This window comes from Nematolebias whitei, chromosome 8, assembly GCF_014905685.2.
Source record: "Nematolebias whitei isolate Nwh7 chromosome 8, NemWhi1, whole genome shotgun sequence".
Classification (NCBI taxonomy): Eukaryota; Metazoa; Chordata; class Actinopteri; order Cyprinodontiformes; family Rivulidae; genus Nematolebias; species Nematolebias whitei.
The window spans coordinates 12,366,926-12,385,691 of record NC_056505.1 but is presented as its reverse complement, the minus strand read 5'-3'; the positions used below and the strand labels follow the sequence as shown (position 1 = coordinate 12,385,691).

The following is an 18,766-nucleotide window of genomic DNA, read 5'->3' as shown; positions in this document are numbered from 1 at the left end:
TATAACTTTTCCTAATGAGATCAAACAATATGTTCAATTAAAAAAAAAAAAGACTAATAAGGCACTAAAAAAACATTAAGAAATGTATTGTGTTAAATCTAACACTTTAGTGAATCTGTCCAGAGGACCTGATTTAACCTTGTTAGATTTTTCTACCTGGATTATTGAGCATGCATCAGGACATTGTGTTGAATGTTTCTTAGAGCCCTGAACTCCAAGCATTACATTTTCTTCTTTTTTTCCCTAGTGAAGCTGTTTCTTGGTCTGTTTAAGTTTTGCTCTGTTGTTATGTTTTGATATAGTGTTCTGAACTAATGACTTAGTAATGTGAACCTTTAAGCTTTAAGAAGGAAGTAGTGTATTTAAAATAATACATTTTCTTTTTGGCACAAGATTCTCTACAACATATATCAGTGTTTAATAGTCATCCATCCATCCATTATCTTTACCCGCTTCTTCCTTTTTGGGTCGTGGGGGTCACTGGTGCCCATATCCAGCTATCACTGTGCGAGAGGCGGGGTACACCCTGGACAGGTCACAAGTCCATGACAGGGCCACATAGAGACAAACGAGACAAACAACCATTCACTCTCTCACTCACACCTAGGGACAATTTAGAGTTACCAGTTACCCTAAGATGCTAAGGGGCTGATAATTGGCTTCAGGAAAAATAAAATGGTGGTCCCACCCCTGATTATAAGAGGACACAGTGTAGAGAGAGTAGCTGACTACCGTTTCCTGGGAGTCCACAGTGAGGAGAATCGGACCTGGAACATGAACACCTCTGAGTTACTGAAAAAGGTCCAGCAGAGACTCTACTTCCTGAGAGTGCTCAGGAGGAACAACATCACCCAGAGACTGCTGGTGTCTTTCTACAGATGTTCCATAGAGAGCATCTTAACATACTGCATCACCATGTTGTATCTTAGCTGCACAGTGGCTCAGAGGAAAGAGCTCCAGAGAGTTATCAACACAGCTCAGAAGATTGTGGGCTGCCCTCTTCTCTCACTGGAAAATCTACACAGTTCCCACTCCAAAGAAAAAGCCCACAACATCTTAAAAGACACATCTCACCCTGGACATGATCTGTTTGAACTGTTACCATCAGGGAAAAGGTACAGATCAATCAAGACAAGAACAAACCGATTTAGAAATTATCCATCAGCTTTTACTGAACTTAACAAAAACTGTAATAAGAACTGAATAAGTGCAATAAGGGACAACTTGTGCAATATCAGTCTGCTTATGTTGCACATTTGGAGTGTTTAAAATCTTATTACCTTTTATACATTTTATATATATATATATATATATATATATATATATATATATATATATATTGTTTGTTTCATATTATACAGCTTTTATGGTACTCTTGCTCTGGGAAGTAAACCCAAATTTATTTGTGTTTAGGTGCAATGACAAATGTCTATTCTATTGTATTCTATGCATGTTTTTGGTCTGTGGGAGGAAACCAGAGTACGCGGAGAAAACCCGTGCATGCACAGAGAGAACACGCAAACTCCCAAATGACCATCGTCCTTTTTGATAGATCTCTTATTTAATTTACAAAACAACTGCAAATGCGCGCGCCTTAAATATATATAGGCCTACTGCCACTCAGTACAAATAACGGCTAATCAAAAAACAAAACAAACAAACAAAACTGAGTTTATCTGCATAAAAGTACTTTGTATGCCTTCATGACTGTAAAACAGTAATCTGTTGTAAAGTCCTGTGTTCTGTTACATAATACAAGATGAAAGAAATCTCAGTGAAGCAGTGGGTTATCAGGTCCGTTTTCTTTTCTTCTTTGTCCTCCTCATGTGTTAAGAATTAATTTTTACATAAACCTTGTCCCTGGAGAATATTTTGATGGCCTCCTCAAGCTCAGAAAGCCTACAGTCAAGGTGAGCTCGGTGCGAGCGAACGCTCAGATTGTCCGCTTTCATGGGGAGTGACAGCAGCTCAGTCACCAAGGAGCGATGGGCTGAGGCAAATTTAAAAAAACAGCAAAACACATAATTAGTTGAATATGGTTGTACATATACTGTATCTGAAGGATGATACATACTATGTTTTAGGGACTTTAGTGTCTCCTGTCTCTCGCTCTCGGGTAACAAGGTGTGACCGGCAGGAACTGTAGGATCAGGCGCAGTCCTCCTCTTCTCTTCCTTTTCTTTACGCCACTGTTCCTTCCTTTCCACAAGACTGTGTGTTTACAATAGTGGATGTTTTTGTGTATCAAGAGCAAAGTAAAGAAAAAAGCAATGACAGAAAAAGACATGAAAATGTCAAAAACTGTATTAAATTTAACAATCACAAAGCCCACACAGCCACACAGCCACACAATATAAGCCACTTTTGAGGCAGCTGATAATAAAATACTCACTACTGAGGCACTTGACCCTTGACTGCACTGGGCACAGGCTTGTCTCTGAGGTTTGACAGTGACTGGGACCGACGAATAACCGTTTGTCCTGCAGTCTTAGCGTTATGTTTTATGAAGTCTATTTTCAGACCTTGCACCTGTAAACATATTAGAATAAGCATTAAATGTTATAGATGAAAATCAGTTGCAGTTGTACCTTTCTCATATTTCAGATATGAGAAGATTTAGGTAGAAATAAATGTGATAAATCAAACATATCACTGTATCACCCTTTTAATGTGCAGTTTTTAAATTTTAAAACACTCTTTTTGTGTCAGTTTGGACCGTCAAGTCCTGGTCCTGTGTAGAGCTGCAGGAGGCTGGGCGCTGGGCAGTTACTGGTCTAGCAGAACCACCATTAGAGTGAGCCTTCAGAAAATTTTGACACTGTGGCCTAACAGTTGGAGTAGAAACCTACATAAATTAAATGCACTGGTTAAAACATAAAAGGGATCATTTTATATCTCATGAATTTATATTGATAACAGATGTTGTCCTTGCCTCTGGCTGGGTCATAACCCTGGACGGGGTGTTTTGGTATTTTGAGGAAGTCCATAAAGCTTTAACTGGAACAGGACGATTCTGGGCCCTCTCAGCTTCCTGCTCTTTGCAGCGTTTCTGAATCTCCCGGAGGCGACGTATATTCTCTTTACTGAAGTCTTGCACTCTTTGTTCTAAGAAGGTCAAGAAACAAAAACATGTCATAGTTACAGTTCAATACTGTACTGCCTTTTTATGTTCAAATTTCCTGTTTTCCATTGTTTTATGTCTCTGGTCTCCAAAATAACAATATATCGCTTACATTTAACATTTACAGAGTCTGAAATGTAAATAAAAAGAGTAAAAAACCTAAAAAGCATTTTATGACATTTCACATTCACTGACACACACATTTGTTGTTGAAATAAACCAGAGGTTTATCATTATATTATAATATTATTATAAAAGGCCCCTACTCTGTTTGGGAATAGGTGATACAGAGACACCATCTAGTTTCAGCAGCTCTCCCACAATCCCTTTCTGTCCCCGTTCCAAAATATGAGTGGCATTAGGGTTGATGCGAGGGCGACGTGGTTCACGAGCGCTGTAGCATTCTGGATTCAACACAGGATCTGGAGCAAGTGGACCCAAGAGAAGGGCCACAGTCCCACCGTGGTTTCCCTCTAAACGGCTGCGAGCTGAAGAAAGTGAAAAAACTAACATGTAGTTCATAAAATGTTTTACATTAGGTACAGGATAGGTTCCAGGTCATGTAATACGGTAGCTTAAATTATACATATGGATATCATTTATCAAAGCATTGATTAATTATGATGCTGTAGCATTTCACTGCAGAAAAATCTTAATCTTAAAATAGAAATGTAAATGAACTGAATGAATGTTAAGCATTCAACAAGTACAAAAAGTTTGACCGTTCCTAACCTGAAGATGGCCGTTTGTAGTACTGAGGAAACAGAGACGGATCGGGGGGTATTGGTCCAGAAAGTGCAGAAGGTCCCTCACACATCTGAAATGGCAAAAAGTGATAACTAGAAAAAGTTGCAGTGATGCTGCCAGCTAAGCAATATTTTAACTCAAACACAGTAGATTGAATAAGTATATAATATAATGATTAGTGTGAATACATGTTTGCCTTTGACAATGAATATAATGATCGCTTTTTGGGGGGCTTGCAGGTTTTATAATAATTACATTTATTGTGCCTTCCAAACAAAACATACTTTATATGTCTCTTGTGAAAATCTTTACAGGCCCATAGGAAACAAATCTGACAATAAAAAATTGGACTGGAAGGGCAGACAATTTCAGTTCATGTTTTGATATGACGTAAAGATGCACAAGTAATACTTTGTAAAATAGAAAATAGATAAACACGTTTTAAGAAGTGAGCTAAAAAATATTGTTACACTTCTGTTTTTAACTTAGCTAAACGCTAACCTGAGGTAGCTATGTTGTAAATTTTGTTCTTAAACGAGCTAAAAAAAACAGGTTTCATGACGAATTTAGTCTTTGATACAAAACATAAATGAGAAACAGTCACACTAAACAATTTTAAGACTGTTCAACTGGCCAAGTTAATTTGTTTACCATTTAAAATCGTCCCCTTGTTTATCGGTAAAGGATTTTCTTTCCGCACGCGGATTACGCCGAGGCGTCAACGATTGTTGTAGGATTCATCACCATGGCAACGGAGCATGCGCACACCGATACAAGCTTTCTAGAAAGGTAATGCTTCACAATAAGAAAACTTAAAATTAAATAAATTGATTGACACTTTGGTAGGCTAATAATAATAGCTTAATAAAAAAAAAAGATGTATAACTTATTATGTAAACCTCGTATCACCTGAATATTGACTGCAGGTACAGCATGGTCTCGTAGTTTCTAAGCTAAAGCCTAAACTTACTCAATTCCTTATAATTCTCGACCTGAATTAAAATCTGGCCGTTTTTTAAGTTAGATACCATGGAGAAATGATTTTCCTCTTAATTATGAGATGCTGTCAAATTATGATATGCTGTAGGTACTAATTTTAAGATTGTAGACCATAAATATGACATTCCAATTTTTATTTTTGAGATGCTGTCAAAATTATGTGATGATAACATCTAATTTTAAGATGCTAAGTCATAAGTACGAAACAGTAAGTAATAATTTGGATATTTTAGGTCATAATTACAATAAATTAAGCCATGATTTAAAGGATTATTTTTTGTGGGTGAAATGGTCGAACATATGAGTGATTAAATCGACTTTATTTAAAAAAAAAAAAAGCTGCATCAGAAATCTGCTAATTTTAATGTTTACAATGCATACACACATTTTTGTTAAAACTTTATTTATAACAGTTCCCATTACATCGCGATCAAATCGTATTTTTTTTCGCTTGCACTAAGGCCCCGCCCTCGGCTGGAGGTGTGAGTGCGCATGCTCAGTGTGACGAGCTGTTGTCCTCTTCAAACAGCTGCCCCGAAACTGCGCTGCGAAAACTCTGCACTCTCGGGGTTTTTTAAAAAAAAAAAAAAAAAAAGAAAGGTAAGAAAATATTGTTGTTAGCTAATCTTTACATAAAGTTATTGTCACGCCTGTTTGCCTCTCTTGCAGTTAGTAGCAGTCGCTCTGCGGTCAGTGGGAAATGAGTCACTCTGAAAGGAGTGGGAAAACCGCAGGAAGCGTCTGCCTGCCTACTAGTTTAGGCCTGTTGTGTTGGATAAAAACCAGTAAACTCACTTTTAACAGCAGCACACATACAAACTATATGCTTTTAAACTAAAATGTAATGATTTGGAAGAGTTACCGCTAAGAATAAATGTAACAATGCATATTTATATGATTTTTTTAGTAGACATGTTGCATTGCACGTTGCAAGCAGCTTAGAAACAATTGAAACCAGGTTTGGACGCAGCAGTAAACACACTCACTTGTAATATACAGCATTGCGACGCTTTAAATCTGTGCTCGCGTTGTGTGCGTTTGTGTGAAGCAGCACAGGAGCCACATAAACTCTTACAGAGCAAGGACAGTTATCTACACCGAGGCTTTATCAGCCAAACCACTTTGAGGAACAAATCAAAGGGAAACCTGTGCTGTTTTAACTGTTAATAACTTTGTATGGATGCTTAATTCATGCTTTTTCTTTCCTGTGCCTCTATCCAAAGTTCTGAAATCAGGCCTGAGCTAGTTGCCTCACAGAATGTTCTTTAATAGCACAAGATAATGCTGCAGTCATGGCATTGAAAGCACCAGTGGTAAACACACTCACACAAAAGCCAGTTATTGTACACACACAACCCACTGGAGCTAAATGAATCCTACATACCACACAGAATAATACACTTTACATTTAAGCTGTAATGTGTTTGTGGTGTAACCTAACTGCCCTTGACCTTATCTCACGTGTGCACATTTCTTTTTTTATATGACTCCAACACACACTGCGTTAGCTTCATGTTATCTGGAGGTTAGGCTGGTGTTGAGCAACTGCCTGTTGACACACTTGATAGTTTTTGTTCTGGTACCGCAGGTCCAGAGTTTTTATTTCAAATAGCTGTTTATTACAAATCAAACCATGTAATAAGTGTTGATTTTTTTTTTTCCCTTTTGATATCTTTAGATGCTACATTATTTATCTTTATGATCATTTTAAAGCATTTCTAACACCACAATGAAAACATTTAGCAGATTTTTTTTTACTCCATTTCTTTATAATATTTCTAAACAATAAAAATGTACCAGACTAGAGATCCTAGTACAACTAACAGTGTTTAGTTTTCAACAACACATGTTTTGTGTTGGTGTCTTTTTGACCTTTGAGCAGTGCAGTGAGTGACAGGAGCATGTTTGCTCTTATGCACAGAGTGGAGGTACAATACAGACAAACACATTTGTTTTTATAGGGGTTTTAATGTTCTGTACTTGGAGAACGATTGCACGTTGAATGCCAGGTCACGTGTTGTGGTGTCAGGTTTTACCCCAGTTAAATTTAGAGCCTAGAAAGAGTGGAAGCCGAGAGAGGGTGGGTCAAAAATGGACCACGTGGAGAAATGAGTAGGTAGGGGAGTCGAGACGGAGTGTCTGTCCACCAAAATGACAATGAGCAATCAGCAAAACGCCGGTCTGCCGGCACATACTGGAGATGCTGGGAGACAAAAACATGCATGTTAGTCTGCCTTCATGCCTCCCTTGCAAAAGAGATCTGTGATCTCAGTGGGATTTGCCTGGTTAAATAAAGGTTAATAATTAAAGTTACTATATTTTACAATAAAATGTTAAAATAATTATTTGATTATGTAAAAAGCTCATCAAATAAGAAAGAACTAAAAATTTTAATCGGCTAAATGTAGACCTTTGGATTCACAAGTTTTTATAGCAAATTCCTCAGCTGTGCTGACAGATTAACTTAAATGTCTTCAGACATGTTTTATTTTCAAATTGTGCATTTATTACTTGGACTATACTTCAGATTATGGTGGGAGAGGCATGGATAGAAGGATGTTAATTTTCCACATGACATTTAACACAATTATTAATCAGATTCAGTTTTTAATGATTTTCTTTAACTCTGTTGCCTTTTGGCTGATGTTATAAAAAGTAAAAAAAAAAAATATATATATAAACTAAAATAAAATTTTAGTGCCTTAACATTCACATGTGAAAAAGAGTGCATTTGGATAAATGTTTTGAAAGCCGCTGCTGCAAGTCCCGGGTACATGCATGATCCTCTGCAGGTCTGCACACATTGTTGCATCTAGAGCCATACAGTTAGAACCATCACTCTTGAGCAAGTATCATTTTGTGATATGATACTGTCGGAACAGTACAGGACGTCCTGCCAATACATTTCTTTCATTCCTGTTTGCGCTTCCATCGTCTGAAGAGACATGGAAGAGAGTGCAGGGGTTGTGGTTCTGCAGGAGAAGACAGGACAAGGCGTGCTGGCAGAAAACAAAGATGTTGGTCTGACATGTCACTGTCAGCACCATGCACCCAAGGGACATGGTGAGTGCTGGGTCTGCATGTGGAGAGATAAATCAATTATCATCTGGGTCCCTGGTTGGCACTTGCTGACCTTGTTCCCAAATCTTAAGATTCAGTTGTTCACTGTGTTGGATTTTAGTGTCTGGTGGTTTTACACACTGAATACAGTTATTGATGGGCAAAGTCTACGGTAGTTCCTCTGCAGAAAAGATGTGATCTTTAGATTAACAGTCAGGGGAGCAAAGGAAAGAAGGTGAATGGGTTAAACATTAATCCAGCTTTAATTTGTAATTGAAGAAACTAAATGCTCGTTCAAAGTTGTCCAACATGTCTAACGAGATTGAGTCAGGTCCTCAGGACAGATTCTTCTTTGTTGAAACATTTCATCTTTTGTCCAAAAGACACCTTCAGTGTGAGGAGCTGCAGCAAACAGCACCTTCTCATTGTGGATCAACCAGTTTGCTGCTGGTGACAGCCCAAACTGATTGTTCAGATGCAAAAGGAGGACCATCAACTTAACAATTGTTAGGCTTTATCTACCTAGATTATTGAGCATACATCAGGACATTGTCCAACATGTCTTCCTTCCTAACACCCAGAAAGGTCACACCAACTGAGGGGACCCCGATGACTGTGTGGAACAGTGCAGGACTGGAGTGGTAGATTCTGACTAAAGAAGCAGGATTTCTGCTTATGCTAGCTCGGCTGCATTACTTGTATGTCTTTGCACAATATATATTTCTTTCTGCTCTGAAGAGTTTCAGAATTAACTCTTTTGGTTGGCACGCTGTTGTGAGTGGCAACAAATTCTGGCTGCACAGTTTCTGCACATCACAACAAGTGAACCGTTCCATTAGCTTAACAACTGCTGATGCTTTGTTGCCGGAGGATCAATAGGTTTTAAATCTATGTGCTGAATACATCTATCACATCGATAGGCACCCCTCTGCTGGCTGATAGTGATGTGTGGAGCTGGCTGTTGGCAGCAAATGCTGAACTATCTGCAGTGCTTCTGAGAATGCGTGGATGCGTGTACCATTTGTGCTCTGTGAGACGAACCGCTCAGCATACTCATAACATGTGGAGATTCATCAATTTAGAAAATGTTTCAGTTTGTATTCTGTTGTCGACTGTGCTGAAAAACTCAAGATTTATATTCAATTCAATTTCAATTCAGTTTATTTATATAGCTCCAAGTTACAACAGAAGTCATCTCAGGGCACTGAACAGAAACATTTATGTAAAAATAAGTTAACAGAAAGGTCCATATATAAAAATAATTATTTAAGATTTTATCAGAGGAGCAGACTGCTTTGAATTTAACTCCATCACAGAACTCTCATCTTGAGCAAGCATGAAGGCGACAGTGGAAAGGAAAAACTCCCTCACGAGTAAGAAACCTTTAGCAGAACCAGGCTCAGGACAAGCGGCCATCTGCTTCGACCGGCTGAGTTTGGTTGTTAAGATAGAAATCGTATCAAATGAAAACTATTCAATTTTAACAATTATTTTAAGGAAATGAGGTAAATTTGTCCTCTAGTAGTCTAAGCTTAAGGCAGCATAACAAGCCAACCCTACAGTAATTATAGGATTTATCAAAAAGGAAAGTCTTAAGCCCAGTCTTAAAACGGGACAATGTGTCAGCCTCATGGACAGAAACTGGAAGTTGGTTCCACAAGAGAGGAGCCTGATAACTGAAAGATCTTCCTCCCATTCTGCTTTTGGAAACTCTAGGAACCACAAGTAAGCCTGCAGTCTGAGAGCGAAGTGCTCTGTTAGGAAAATATGGAACAATAAGATCTCAAATATAAGATGGAGCTAGGTTGTAGAGGGCTTTGTAGGTTCGAAGTAAGATTTTGAATTCAATTCTGGATTTGACAGGGAGCCAATGGAGAGAAGCTAAAACTGGAGAGATATGATCTCTCCCACTAACTCCAGTTAAGACTCTGGCAGCAGCATTTTGGATCAACTGAAGACTTTTTAAAGAAGTATTTGGACACCCAGATAATAAACCATTGCAATAGTCCAGACTTGACAAATGCATGAACCAGTTTTTCTGCATCATTTTCAGATAAGTTGTTTCTAATTTTAGCGATATTACGCAGGTGGAAGAAGGCGGTTCTAGAACTAGTCAAGTACAAGAAAGTCACTTTTCAGAAGTTAAATGTAAATAAGTTCTTTTGCACAATACTGTAGTTATGGTAAACTGCAGATGATGGAAAAAAGTGTTTCATGGAATATACTTTGGAGTTACTTTGGGAAGAGCGAATCATTCTGAAAGCTTGAAGCTTGAATTAATATGAATGTTTGGGTTTAGCTGCACATAAAAAAAGGTACTCATTCACAATTTCCCCAACATGACTAATTTGTTGGACTATTTCTTTATATTAGCCATGAACTGATCATGCCAATGTACACATCTATTAACAAATGTATACAATATAAAAACACTTTATGTGGATGTCTGTTTCCTTAGGAGCAATGGCCGTCCCCCCAACTTACTCAGACCTGGGCAAATCTGCCAAAGACATCTTCAACAAGGGCTTCAGTGAGTCGACAAACTTTGTAGACATGAATGTTTCATACAAAGTTATGTCATGTCTGTTGTTTGAACATAAGCTGCGTTTGTGCAGAACATGTTGTTAACTTTATATTATTTTATTGTTGCCACGTTTACAGCCATGCTGTGGAGCAACAGGGTGTTCTTCCAGCTATGCTTAGTAGTTTTATTTAATTTCCTGCTTTTCTTTCTTCCCAGGTTATGGAGTTCTGAAGCTGGACGTCAAGACCAAGTCTCAGAGTGGTGTAGTAAGTAGGATTGTTTTATCTGTAAGCCTGATGGGTTTTAATTAAAATCTTCTTTGTCTAATCATGGTTATATAGAATAAATGGCAGATTAACGCCTTTACACATCTATTTTAAGCAAAATCTGCAGGATGTACTTCTGACTTGTTTCTAAAGAGCTATGACGTATCACAGAAAAGTTTAATCAAGTCTTAGTTTTAGCTTTATACACTCTTCAATAAAAGGCAGCGGGCGGCGATTTTGCCACCTACTCAAGTGTCCAACGCTGCTTACACTGACTGACAAATGTTTTTGTTTTTCCCGAGGAGTCTTATCGATGTGCTGGCGCATCATAGTTACACAACCGTTTTCAGTCGCTCTAGCTAGCAGGAATGACACAACCTCTCAGAGACATAATAATTTAACTTGTGTCAGAAGTGCAAACTTCAAAGTACACACCAGTTTTTAAATTGTGTCAATAGGCCAAGTAAAACCAGAGTTATGATAAATAATGTACGACACATCTTTTTCTGAAAATCATCATCAAATCTGATGTATGTTGGAGCGAGAGGCTGCAGCAAAGATGGGCAGTCTTCTGGACATAACTCCCCCATCCCCCTCCACTATTAGCCCCCACCCCCACCGAACAGATAAACAACCTCCCATCTCCTTTCTGACAGAGGCCCCAAGTTATTTGTCAAGCACCAAAAAGTTTACAGGAAGAAGAAGAAAAAGGCAAGTTGAATGGAGTTCAGCGCGATTAAGACGACGAGAGAAAAATGAGTGATGAGATTTGAGAACTTTGTGATATTTAGGTTGTTTTCACACCTGATAGTCCGGTAGACTCTGTTCGACTGGGGACCAAAATTCGGAATATTTGTTTACATTTTCAGCTGGTGAAGTTCACATTCACACTGCACTGTGCAGTCGAGCCAACCTGTTCCCCCCCTCGCCTGTGGTGGCGCTGCACCAAGAACTACTGAAGGAAACAACACAAAAACCTCTGAAGAAAACACTGAGCTTACTGGAAAAACAAAAATGGAGTGGTGTCAAATTTTAGCGGTTTGAGGATTTCTGTTTTGTCATTTTTCAACCATGGACTCAGCATGAGCAGAAGATGAGGCAGAAGACCACGGAGAATGTTGTTTTTCACACAAGGCGGCTGAGACTGCTCTGTATGAGTTATGAGAACTGCGCGTTTATTTTGGCTGTTTTTACACAGAATGCCCTGCTCTGTAGTCCACTTCCTGCTTTTGGAGCAGTCTTCGGTTCGCTTGCATTCACACTGCATTCGAACCACGCCAGAGTTCACTTCAACCGATTTGAGTACAGTGCAGACTGGGCACCGCTACGCAAGCAGGAAGTGGACTGCAGCGCAAACAAACACGTATTTCTCTTACCTCATATGGAGCCGTCAGCTGCCTTGTGTGAAAAACGGCATTCTCCATGGTCTTCTGCCTCATCTTCTGCTCATGCTGAGTTCATTGTTGAAAAATGACAAAACAGAAATCCTAAAACCACTAAAATTTGACGCCACTCTGTTTTTGATTTTATTTCCAGAAGACGACGTGTCTTCAGAGGTTTTTGTGTCGTTTCTTTCAGCAGTTCTTGGTGCAGCGCCACCACAGGCGAGTGGGGGAACAGGTTGGTTCAACAGGTTGGCTCGACTGCACAGTGCAGTGTGAATGCAAACTCAACAGCTCAAATGTAAACAAAATGTTATGAATATTGATCCCCAACCGAACCGAGTCTACCGGACTATCAGGTGTGAAAACAACCTTAGTCTGTTTGAGTCAAAGCAATGAGGCAGTTTTTGAACGTGAGGAGAACGGCGCTGCATACCCAGATGTGGATGAAGCTGCAGAGTCAGAACCTCTCAGACAGAAGAGAGGATCATGAAGGCAGAGATGTAGGAGAAAAACGGATCGAGTCAGACAGAGAGGACTTTGTTGATGAAGCTGGCGATCATGATTTGTTTAGAAGAGGAAAGAGAGGAAGAGTGCACCAAGCTCCACTCAGAGGCCTGAAGCTCAGCTCCCTCTTCACCACAACTGAATACAGTACTGCGAAAGCTGCACCAATTCATCTGTAAAGTTCACACCCAATTATTTCTTCATTCATGAACAAGACTGGGGAGTGGTGGCGCAGAGGTTAGAGAAGGTGGGACTGTGATCGGAAGATTGCCGGCTCAAGCCCCAGTACCGACAACATCAAAAATGTGGGTGGGGTAGGTGAAACACCCACACCTGCCCCCACCCTCATTTGCCCCACTCTGAGCCCATGAGCAAGCCCCCCCCCCCCCCCCATGTGCTCCCCAAACAGGTCTCTCTTGAAAATGAGTTCTCGTGGCTCAATGAGACTACCTGGATAAATAAATGGTAAATGGAAAAAAACCCAACAACAATACTTAAACTCCTACTTGAGGCAGCGCCTCACTCCCAACCCAGAAAGGGCAGTCCACCTACCTTCTATTACCATAGCAAAACCATTAACACGTGCTTGCAACCAGATTTGTTTCCTTGCTACAAACCATAGTCTTTAAAAAAAAAAAAACTATTGTGTGCAAACTTTTGTTTTCTGCAGTGCTTTTTATTTCCCAGTGAGTGAATAAATATCTGCATGTAAACTTCGGCCTAACGTCCTTTATTTCTTTACCCTTTCCTGCTTCTTTTTGGATTCTTCTGTTAGACGGTAAGATGAAGAGATTTTCTGTGTGTGTTTGTATTTCCAAGCTTTCTGCTAATTTTATTTTTTCCAGCGGTTTATCTGAGCACCGCTTGAAGTCATCAGCAGAACATCTTCCTCTAAAAACTCAATAAACCTCACAGTTCTATAATTTCAGTTTTCCTTGGCAGGTTTTCATATTTTTGTTCTCCTTTTAGACGATGAGTCTTAACAAACTTGTGCCGGCTCATCGATGGGAGAGCAGGTTTCATTTATCCAGAGAGTTTCTCCTTTTCCCCAGCCTCTTATTTCTGTTTCTGCTTGCTGCTCCCCTTTCCCAACTCACTCACCTCGTCCATGTTTGTCCTGCAGGAGTTTGCTACCTCTGGCACCAGCAACACCGACACGGGGAAGTCAGGCGGCCACCTGGAGACCAAGTACAAACTGAGTGACCTGGGCCTCACTTTCAACCAGAAATGGAACACAGACAACACACTCACCACAGAAATCACCATGGAAGACCAGGTCGAGCCAAACGTTTTACACATTTATGAGACAATATAATTTTATTATCCATCCTAAACATAGTAATGTAGAATGTTAGGTCACTGTCTGCATGTTTTCTGTCTGTAGCTGGCTAAAGGCTTGAAGCTCGGACTGGACACATCGTTTGTGCCAAACACTGGGTAAGAAATCCTTTTTTTTTATGTTAACTTGTTATCTTTGGTAAATTAGCAAAAAAAACAAAAAAAAAAAACACAAGTCAATTTATCAATAATTTTAGATGCACATTACCTTATTCTTTAGTAAGAAGAGTGCCAAGCTGAAGACTGGATACAAGCGGGACTTTATAAATGTGGGTTGTGACCTGGACTTCGACATGGCCGGTCCCACGGTCCATGCAGCTGCTGTTCTGGGCTACGAAGGCTGGCTCGCAGGTTATCAGCTGGCTTTCGACACCGCCAAGTCAAAACTGACTCAAAACAACTTTGCTTTTGGATACAAGGCTGGCGACTTCCAGCTTCACACCAGCGTGTGAGTTACTGCATCGCATTGAAACAGGAAATGGAAAAACGTGCATTATTCTAGGATGTTGTTTCTCAGTTCTGACCCTGTTTTGGCGTTCCGTTTCAGGAATGATGCTACAGAGTTTGGGGGCTCCGTTTACCAGAAGGTGAACAGTAACTTGGAGACAGCCATCCACCTGGCCTGGACTGCAGGAAGCAACAACACACGCTTCGGTATCGGTGCCAAATACCAGCTGGATAAGAACTCCACCTTGTCGGTAAGATCCAAAATAAAAGCATCAAACATATTTTCAAAACATAAATGTGTTCCTTGCTTCAAATTCATATTTCAGTAAATACAATGATGTGAATACAGTGATGGGCTGTTACAGTTAAGAAATCTTAGAAAACAGTTAATTGTTTTACAAAAAATTGCAATTACTGATTATTTCTATCCAAGCCGCAACTCTAGTGCAGGCTCTCTAATAACAGCAATATTACTTAAGAGTAATCAGTAATTCACCATTACGTAATAGGAAAATCACTGTCACTAATTAGAAATGAATACAAGAACATACATAAAATATAAACTTCTCTTTCAGGGTTTTTAACTAAACTTGCTCAAAAAGTCTGATGTAATCCAGTGTTTAGAAAAAGTAACTTTTCTACATAGGGCTGCTAGTTTAATGGTGAATGCTGCCATTTATTGGTAATTTTCCATAAAGGATTAAATATTTTACTGATAAATAGGAAGAAAGGAAAAGTGGTCATACATGTTAGAAAAATAAAATAAAATTATGACTTCATTATATTATTATTATATAATTTATTACATTTTATACTTTTATTATATACTTATCATAATAAAAAAATAAGTAATTCAGTGACATGATATAGACAAGGAGATGCTGCTGATAAAAACAATAAGATATTTAAATATTAATGCACCTAGAAAAAGTTAAAATTTTATTCATCACTTACCATATATCTGCTTTTCTCGTAAGTGTTGTGTATGTTTGAAAAAGAATGAGGGGAAAAATAACGCATCTGCTATAATTTTAAAGACAAGAAACTGATTCTTCTCAGTGCTTCACACACCATCATCTACCTTCCTTGCATTTGACGAGCCGAGGCTGATGCACTAATTTTGTAATCCAGATTATTTTATTCGCTCACCTAAAAAATTTTATTCCCCCCACAGACGAAAATTAACAACGCCTGCCTTGTTGGAGTTGGATACACACAAACCCTCAGGCCAGGTTGGCAAACTTTTCTTTATAAAACAATTTTCAGTAACAACACTGCCCCAGTAAGTTTATACTCCGACACTCTCCCACGCAGGCGTGAAGGTCACCCTCTCAGCCCTGATCGATGGGAAAAACGTGAACGGCGGCGGACACAAAGTCGGCATGGGTTTTGAGCTGGAGGCGTAAAGATTACGTAGTATAGACGCCGGGAAGCAACGCGGAGGATGAAGCAACTCAAATGTGAAAACACTGCAATGGTTCACTCAGCGACACGTCAAACACACGTTCCCTCTGTACACACGCACACACGTTCTTTGGCCTTAACCCTGAAACCCCAACAGAGACCTCCAGTACTGTAGTATTCACCTGAATCAAGACTTAGTTTTGAAATTGACATCATGTACAGCTCTCACCACAAACCTATAATCCTATATTAGCAGAATACAATAATGTCTCTAATACTGTGCTACTTTTAAACAGATAAAGTGCACTTTTAATGAAGTATTTGTTTCACACATCTCTGGGTTAATTCAGAAATGTTATGAAGCACCTTCTAGTGTTGAGTGTTCGGTCAGTCAAGTTAAAACTGGATTTTAGATCTTGGTAGGATTGTGATGGGATGCCTGTTGGGGAATGTTGTGGTTTTGATGCATGCTTTCAAGGCTGAAGAGTTTATATTTTTCTGTATTCATTGTCATTTTGAGACGGTGACTAAAAGGATGCAATAAAGGCTGGACAGGGTTTATTAAAATAAAACCTCAATTACAAACTGTAAAACAAATCAGTTGCCTAAATGTTTATTTTTCAGGACCTGTGGTCATAAAAGAAGAATCTGATTGCAGTTAGGATGTGCATCACCTTGTCTTCTCGTGTTTTGTGGCCTGTGTTCAGCCTTTGTCACTACATTTAAAATCTGTGCTGTGTTTAGCAAACGTAGTCAACAGTTAGAACCTGAAAATAATTTTTATTGAATAAAAAATGTCAAACACAATAAGCCTGATGGCTTGTTTGATCTTTTTATTTTGACTGATACAATGAACAGAACCCAAGCCTGCAAAATAATGGTAATAATCAAAGCAAACACCCGCTAAAGCACATTATCAGGTACAAAATTGGTTTTATAAATCTTAGAAATGTATAATCTAACATTAATAAAACCCAGCATCGGTACACAATAAACATTTAAGCACTTTGCATGAGCTACTGTATATACAGCACTTCCTGAGGGTTAACAGTGAAAGAGGCATCCTAATATGCATGACACACTATCTACAAAAATAAACTGATTTATGTGATAAAGCAACATTTGCACAATATTTTTTCTCACATTGATAATTAATATGTCTATAAATGTAAAAGAATAAGCATAAAACGGCTGCCACCTCTCGTGTTTACCTATGGAAACAGCCGAAGTGACTGAAATGAGATCAGTAATGGCACCATGCATCAAAGACCTGTTGACAATTTTGGTGTGTTTGCACATATGTACGCTCAGACTAGATGAGTAAAGTATGCAGATAAACTTCTAAGTGCATTTTTTATGTTGAGTGTAAACCTTTTCAAAATGCACCTTTGATATCGTTCACAAAAACCTTTTGAAGTTTGATTTCACATTATGAAGTTGCTACCTTTTAAAAGGAAAATAATTAAAAATGTTTGTTTACAAAGCTTAGTTAAAATCCATAAAACAATATTAACTTTTCAAGGGCTCAGATCCAATTGGACAACTAGCTCAGAAGCTGTTTGATTAATAGGCATTGTTGTATACTGTTTTTTTTTTTGTTAAATAATAAATGTACAGATCTGAAGTTCTTGGTTTTCATTTGGAAGCTGTTACTGTAAAACAATTAAAAATATCCAAAGGAAACCCATGAAAAAGAAAAATCAGTCAAAAAGCCAGTTGGAACATTAATGGAAACTAATAAACTGAAGCTTCACAGCAGAAATGGAAAATGTCCCCAAATCTTTGAAAGTGGAGGAACAAAAGTAAAAAAGCCTGAACAGACTGCATCTCGCTGACGACCTGAACCAGAAGCTGTTTAACAGAATGAAGTCATGGTTAATGTTTACAAGCTATATTTCAGTGGAATAAAAAAAAAAAAAGAGAAATATGTTTAAAAATGAAGAGCATTTGTTACATTCTTTTTTCAGTTCAGCATGAAAACCTTGAAATTAAAGCTGAGAGACACATTAAGCTACAGTAAATGGGAAACAACTTTATTTTGTTGTGAGCAGCTGAAATCACATCGTTGTCCAGATTTTATATTTATATTTTTTATATTTAACCTTTATTTAGACAAGTAGTCTCATTGAGTCACAAGGACTCATTTTCAAGAGACTTGTTTTAGACAGACAACACAAAGTTCAACAGATAGTTTAACAGGCATTTTACATTTCATATTGTTGCCCCAGTTCAGTAAATTGATTCATACTACGATGAAACAAATCACAGTCTAAATACTGCATCTGGAAATGGTTCAGGGTCAGCTCTGTTTTTATGACTTCATAGAGAATAAGAGTTAAAAACCTGTCTCTTTTGACATTAATCCAAAGCTCTGTGCATTTCTCTAAGTCAATATTTACACTCAATTTGGTGCCACATCTTTATTTTAACCCTTAATGAGTTAAATATCTAGTAGACTGTCCATGAATCATGAAGTTAAATAAAAACCTGCTTTAGATATGTCTATATATACCATGGGAAAGTGCAAAAAAGAATAACTGAAGTCATATTTACTTCTGATGAAACTTTAAATCACTGTGGAGAACTGTAGACCTCCCTTACATCAAGCTTGTTGTAATAAGTGAAGCTTTTAAAGACGTTATTGTAACTACAGCACCACCCTGACTGATATCTAAAATGGCTCCAACAAAATATAAGCCTGAAGAGAATTTGTGCACTTTTTGCACGTTGGTGGCGATTAGGTTTTAACAGATGTGCAAGGCTCACCGCTAGCTTTCAGACTGCAGGACTGAGTCTGCCTGGACGTTCAAAAGCAACATGGTAACATCTGATGGGATCTGCTCATGAAGAAGTGCAATTCTGCCAAAAATAAAACTTAAATTCACACATTGCTGAATTTCCCTGACAGCGACAGGATGTGCTGTCTGTTTAGGCTGGAATTAATTGTCTTACAAAGTCAAACAGGAGACTG

The 18,766-nt window shown here is 38.5% G+C and overlaps 2 protein-coding genes across 3 annotated transcripts; one reads left to right on the top strand and one right to left on the bottom strand.

Moving 5' to 3' along the window:
- Window positions 1-1,778: 1,778 nt before the first annotated feature.
- Window positions 1,779-4,580, bottom strand: enkd1 (enkurin domain containing 1). The gene is made up of 8 exons (XM_037680268.1): window positions 4,520-4,580; window positions 3,854-3,938; window positions 3,388-3,609; window positions 2,933-3,105; window positions 2,717-2,845; window positions 2,393-2,529; window positions 2,075-2,211; window positions 1,779-1,990 (listed from the first exon to the last, which is right to left on the bottom strand). The coding sequence occupies exons 1-8, from the start codon at window positions 4,520-4,522 to the stop codon at window positions 1,830-1,832; spliced, it is 1,047 nt and encodes a 348-aa protein (XP_037536196.1). The 5' UTR covers window positions 4,523-4,580; the 3' UTR covers window positions 1,779-1,829.
- A 777-nt stretch (window positions 4,581-5,357) lies between these two features.
- Window positions 5,358-16,594, top strand: vdac3 (voltage-dependent anion channel 3). 2 transcript variants are annotated; one of them, XM_037680956.1, is made up of 9 exons: window positions 5,358-5,467; window positions 10,386-10,457; window positions 10,668-10,717; window positions 13,730-13,882; window positions 13,991-14,043; window positions 14,165-14,392; window positions 14,492-14,642; window positions 15,566-15,623; window positions 15,706-16,594. In XM_037680956.1, exons 2-9 carry the CDS (start codon window positions 10,391-10,393, stop codon window positions 15,795-15,797), a joined length of 852 nt encoding a protein of 283 aa, XP_037536884.1. In that variant the 5' UTR covers window positions 5,358-5,467; window positions 10,386-10,390; the 3' UTR covers window positions 15,798-16,594. The 2 variants fall into 2 exon arrangements, with proteins under 2 accessions (XP_037536884.1, XP_037536883.1); XM_037680955.1 differs by lacking the exon at window positions 5,358-5,467 and adding an exon at window positions 7,809-7,930.
- The last annotated feature ends 2,172 nt before the right edge of the window (window positions 16,595-18,766 follow it).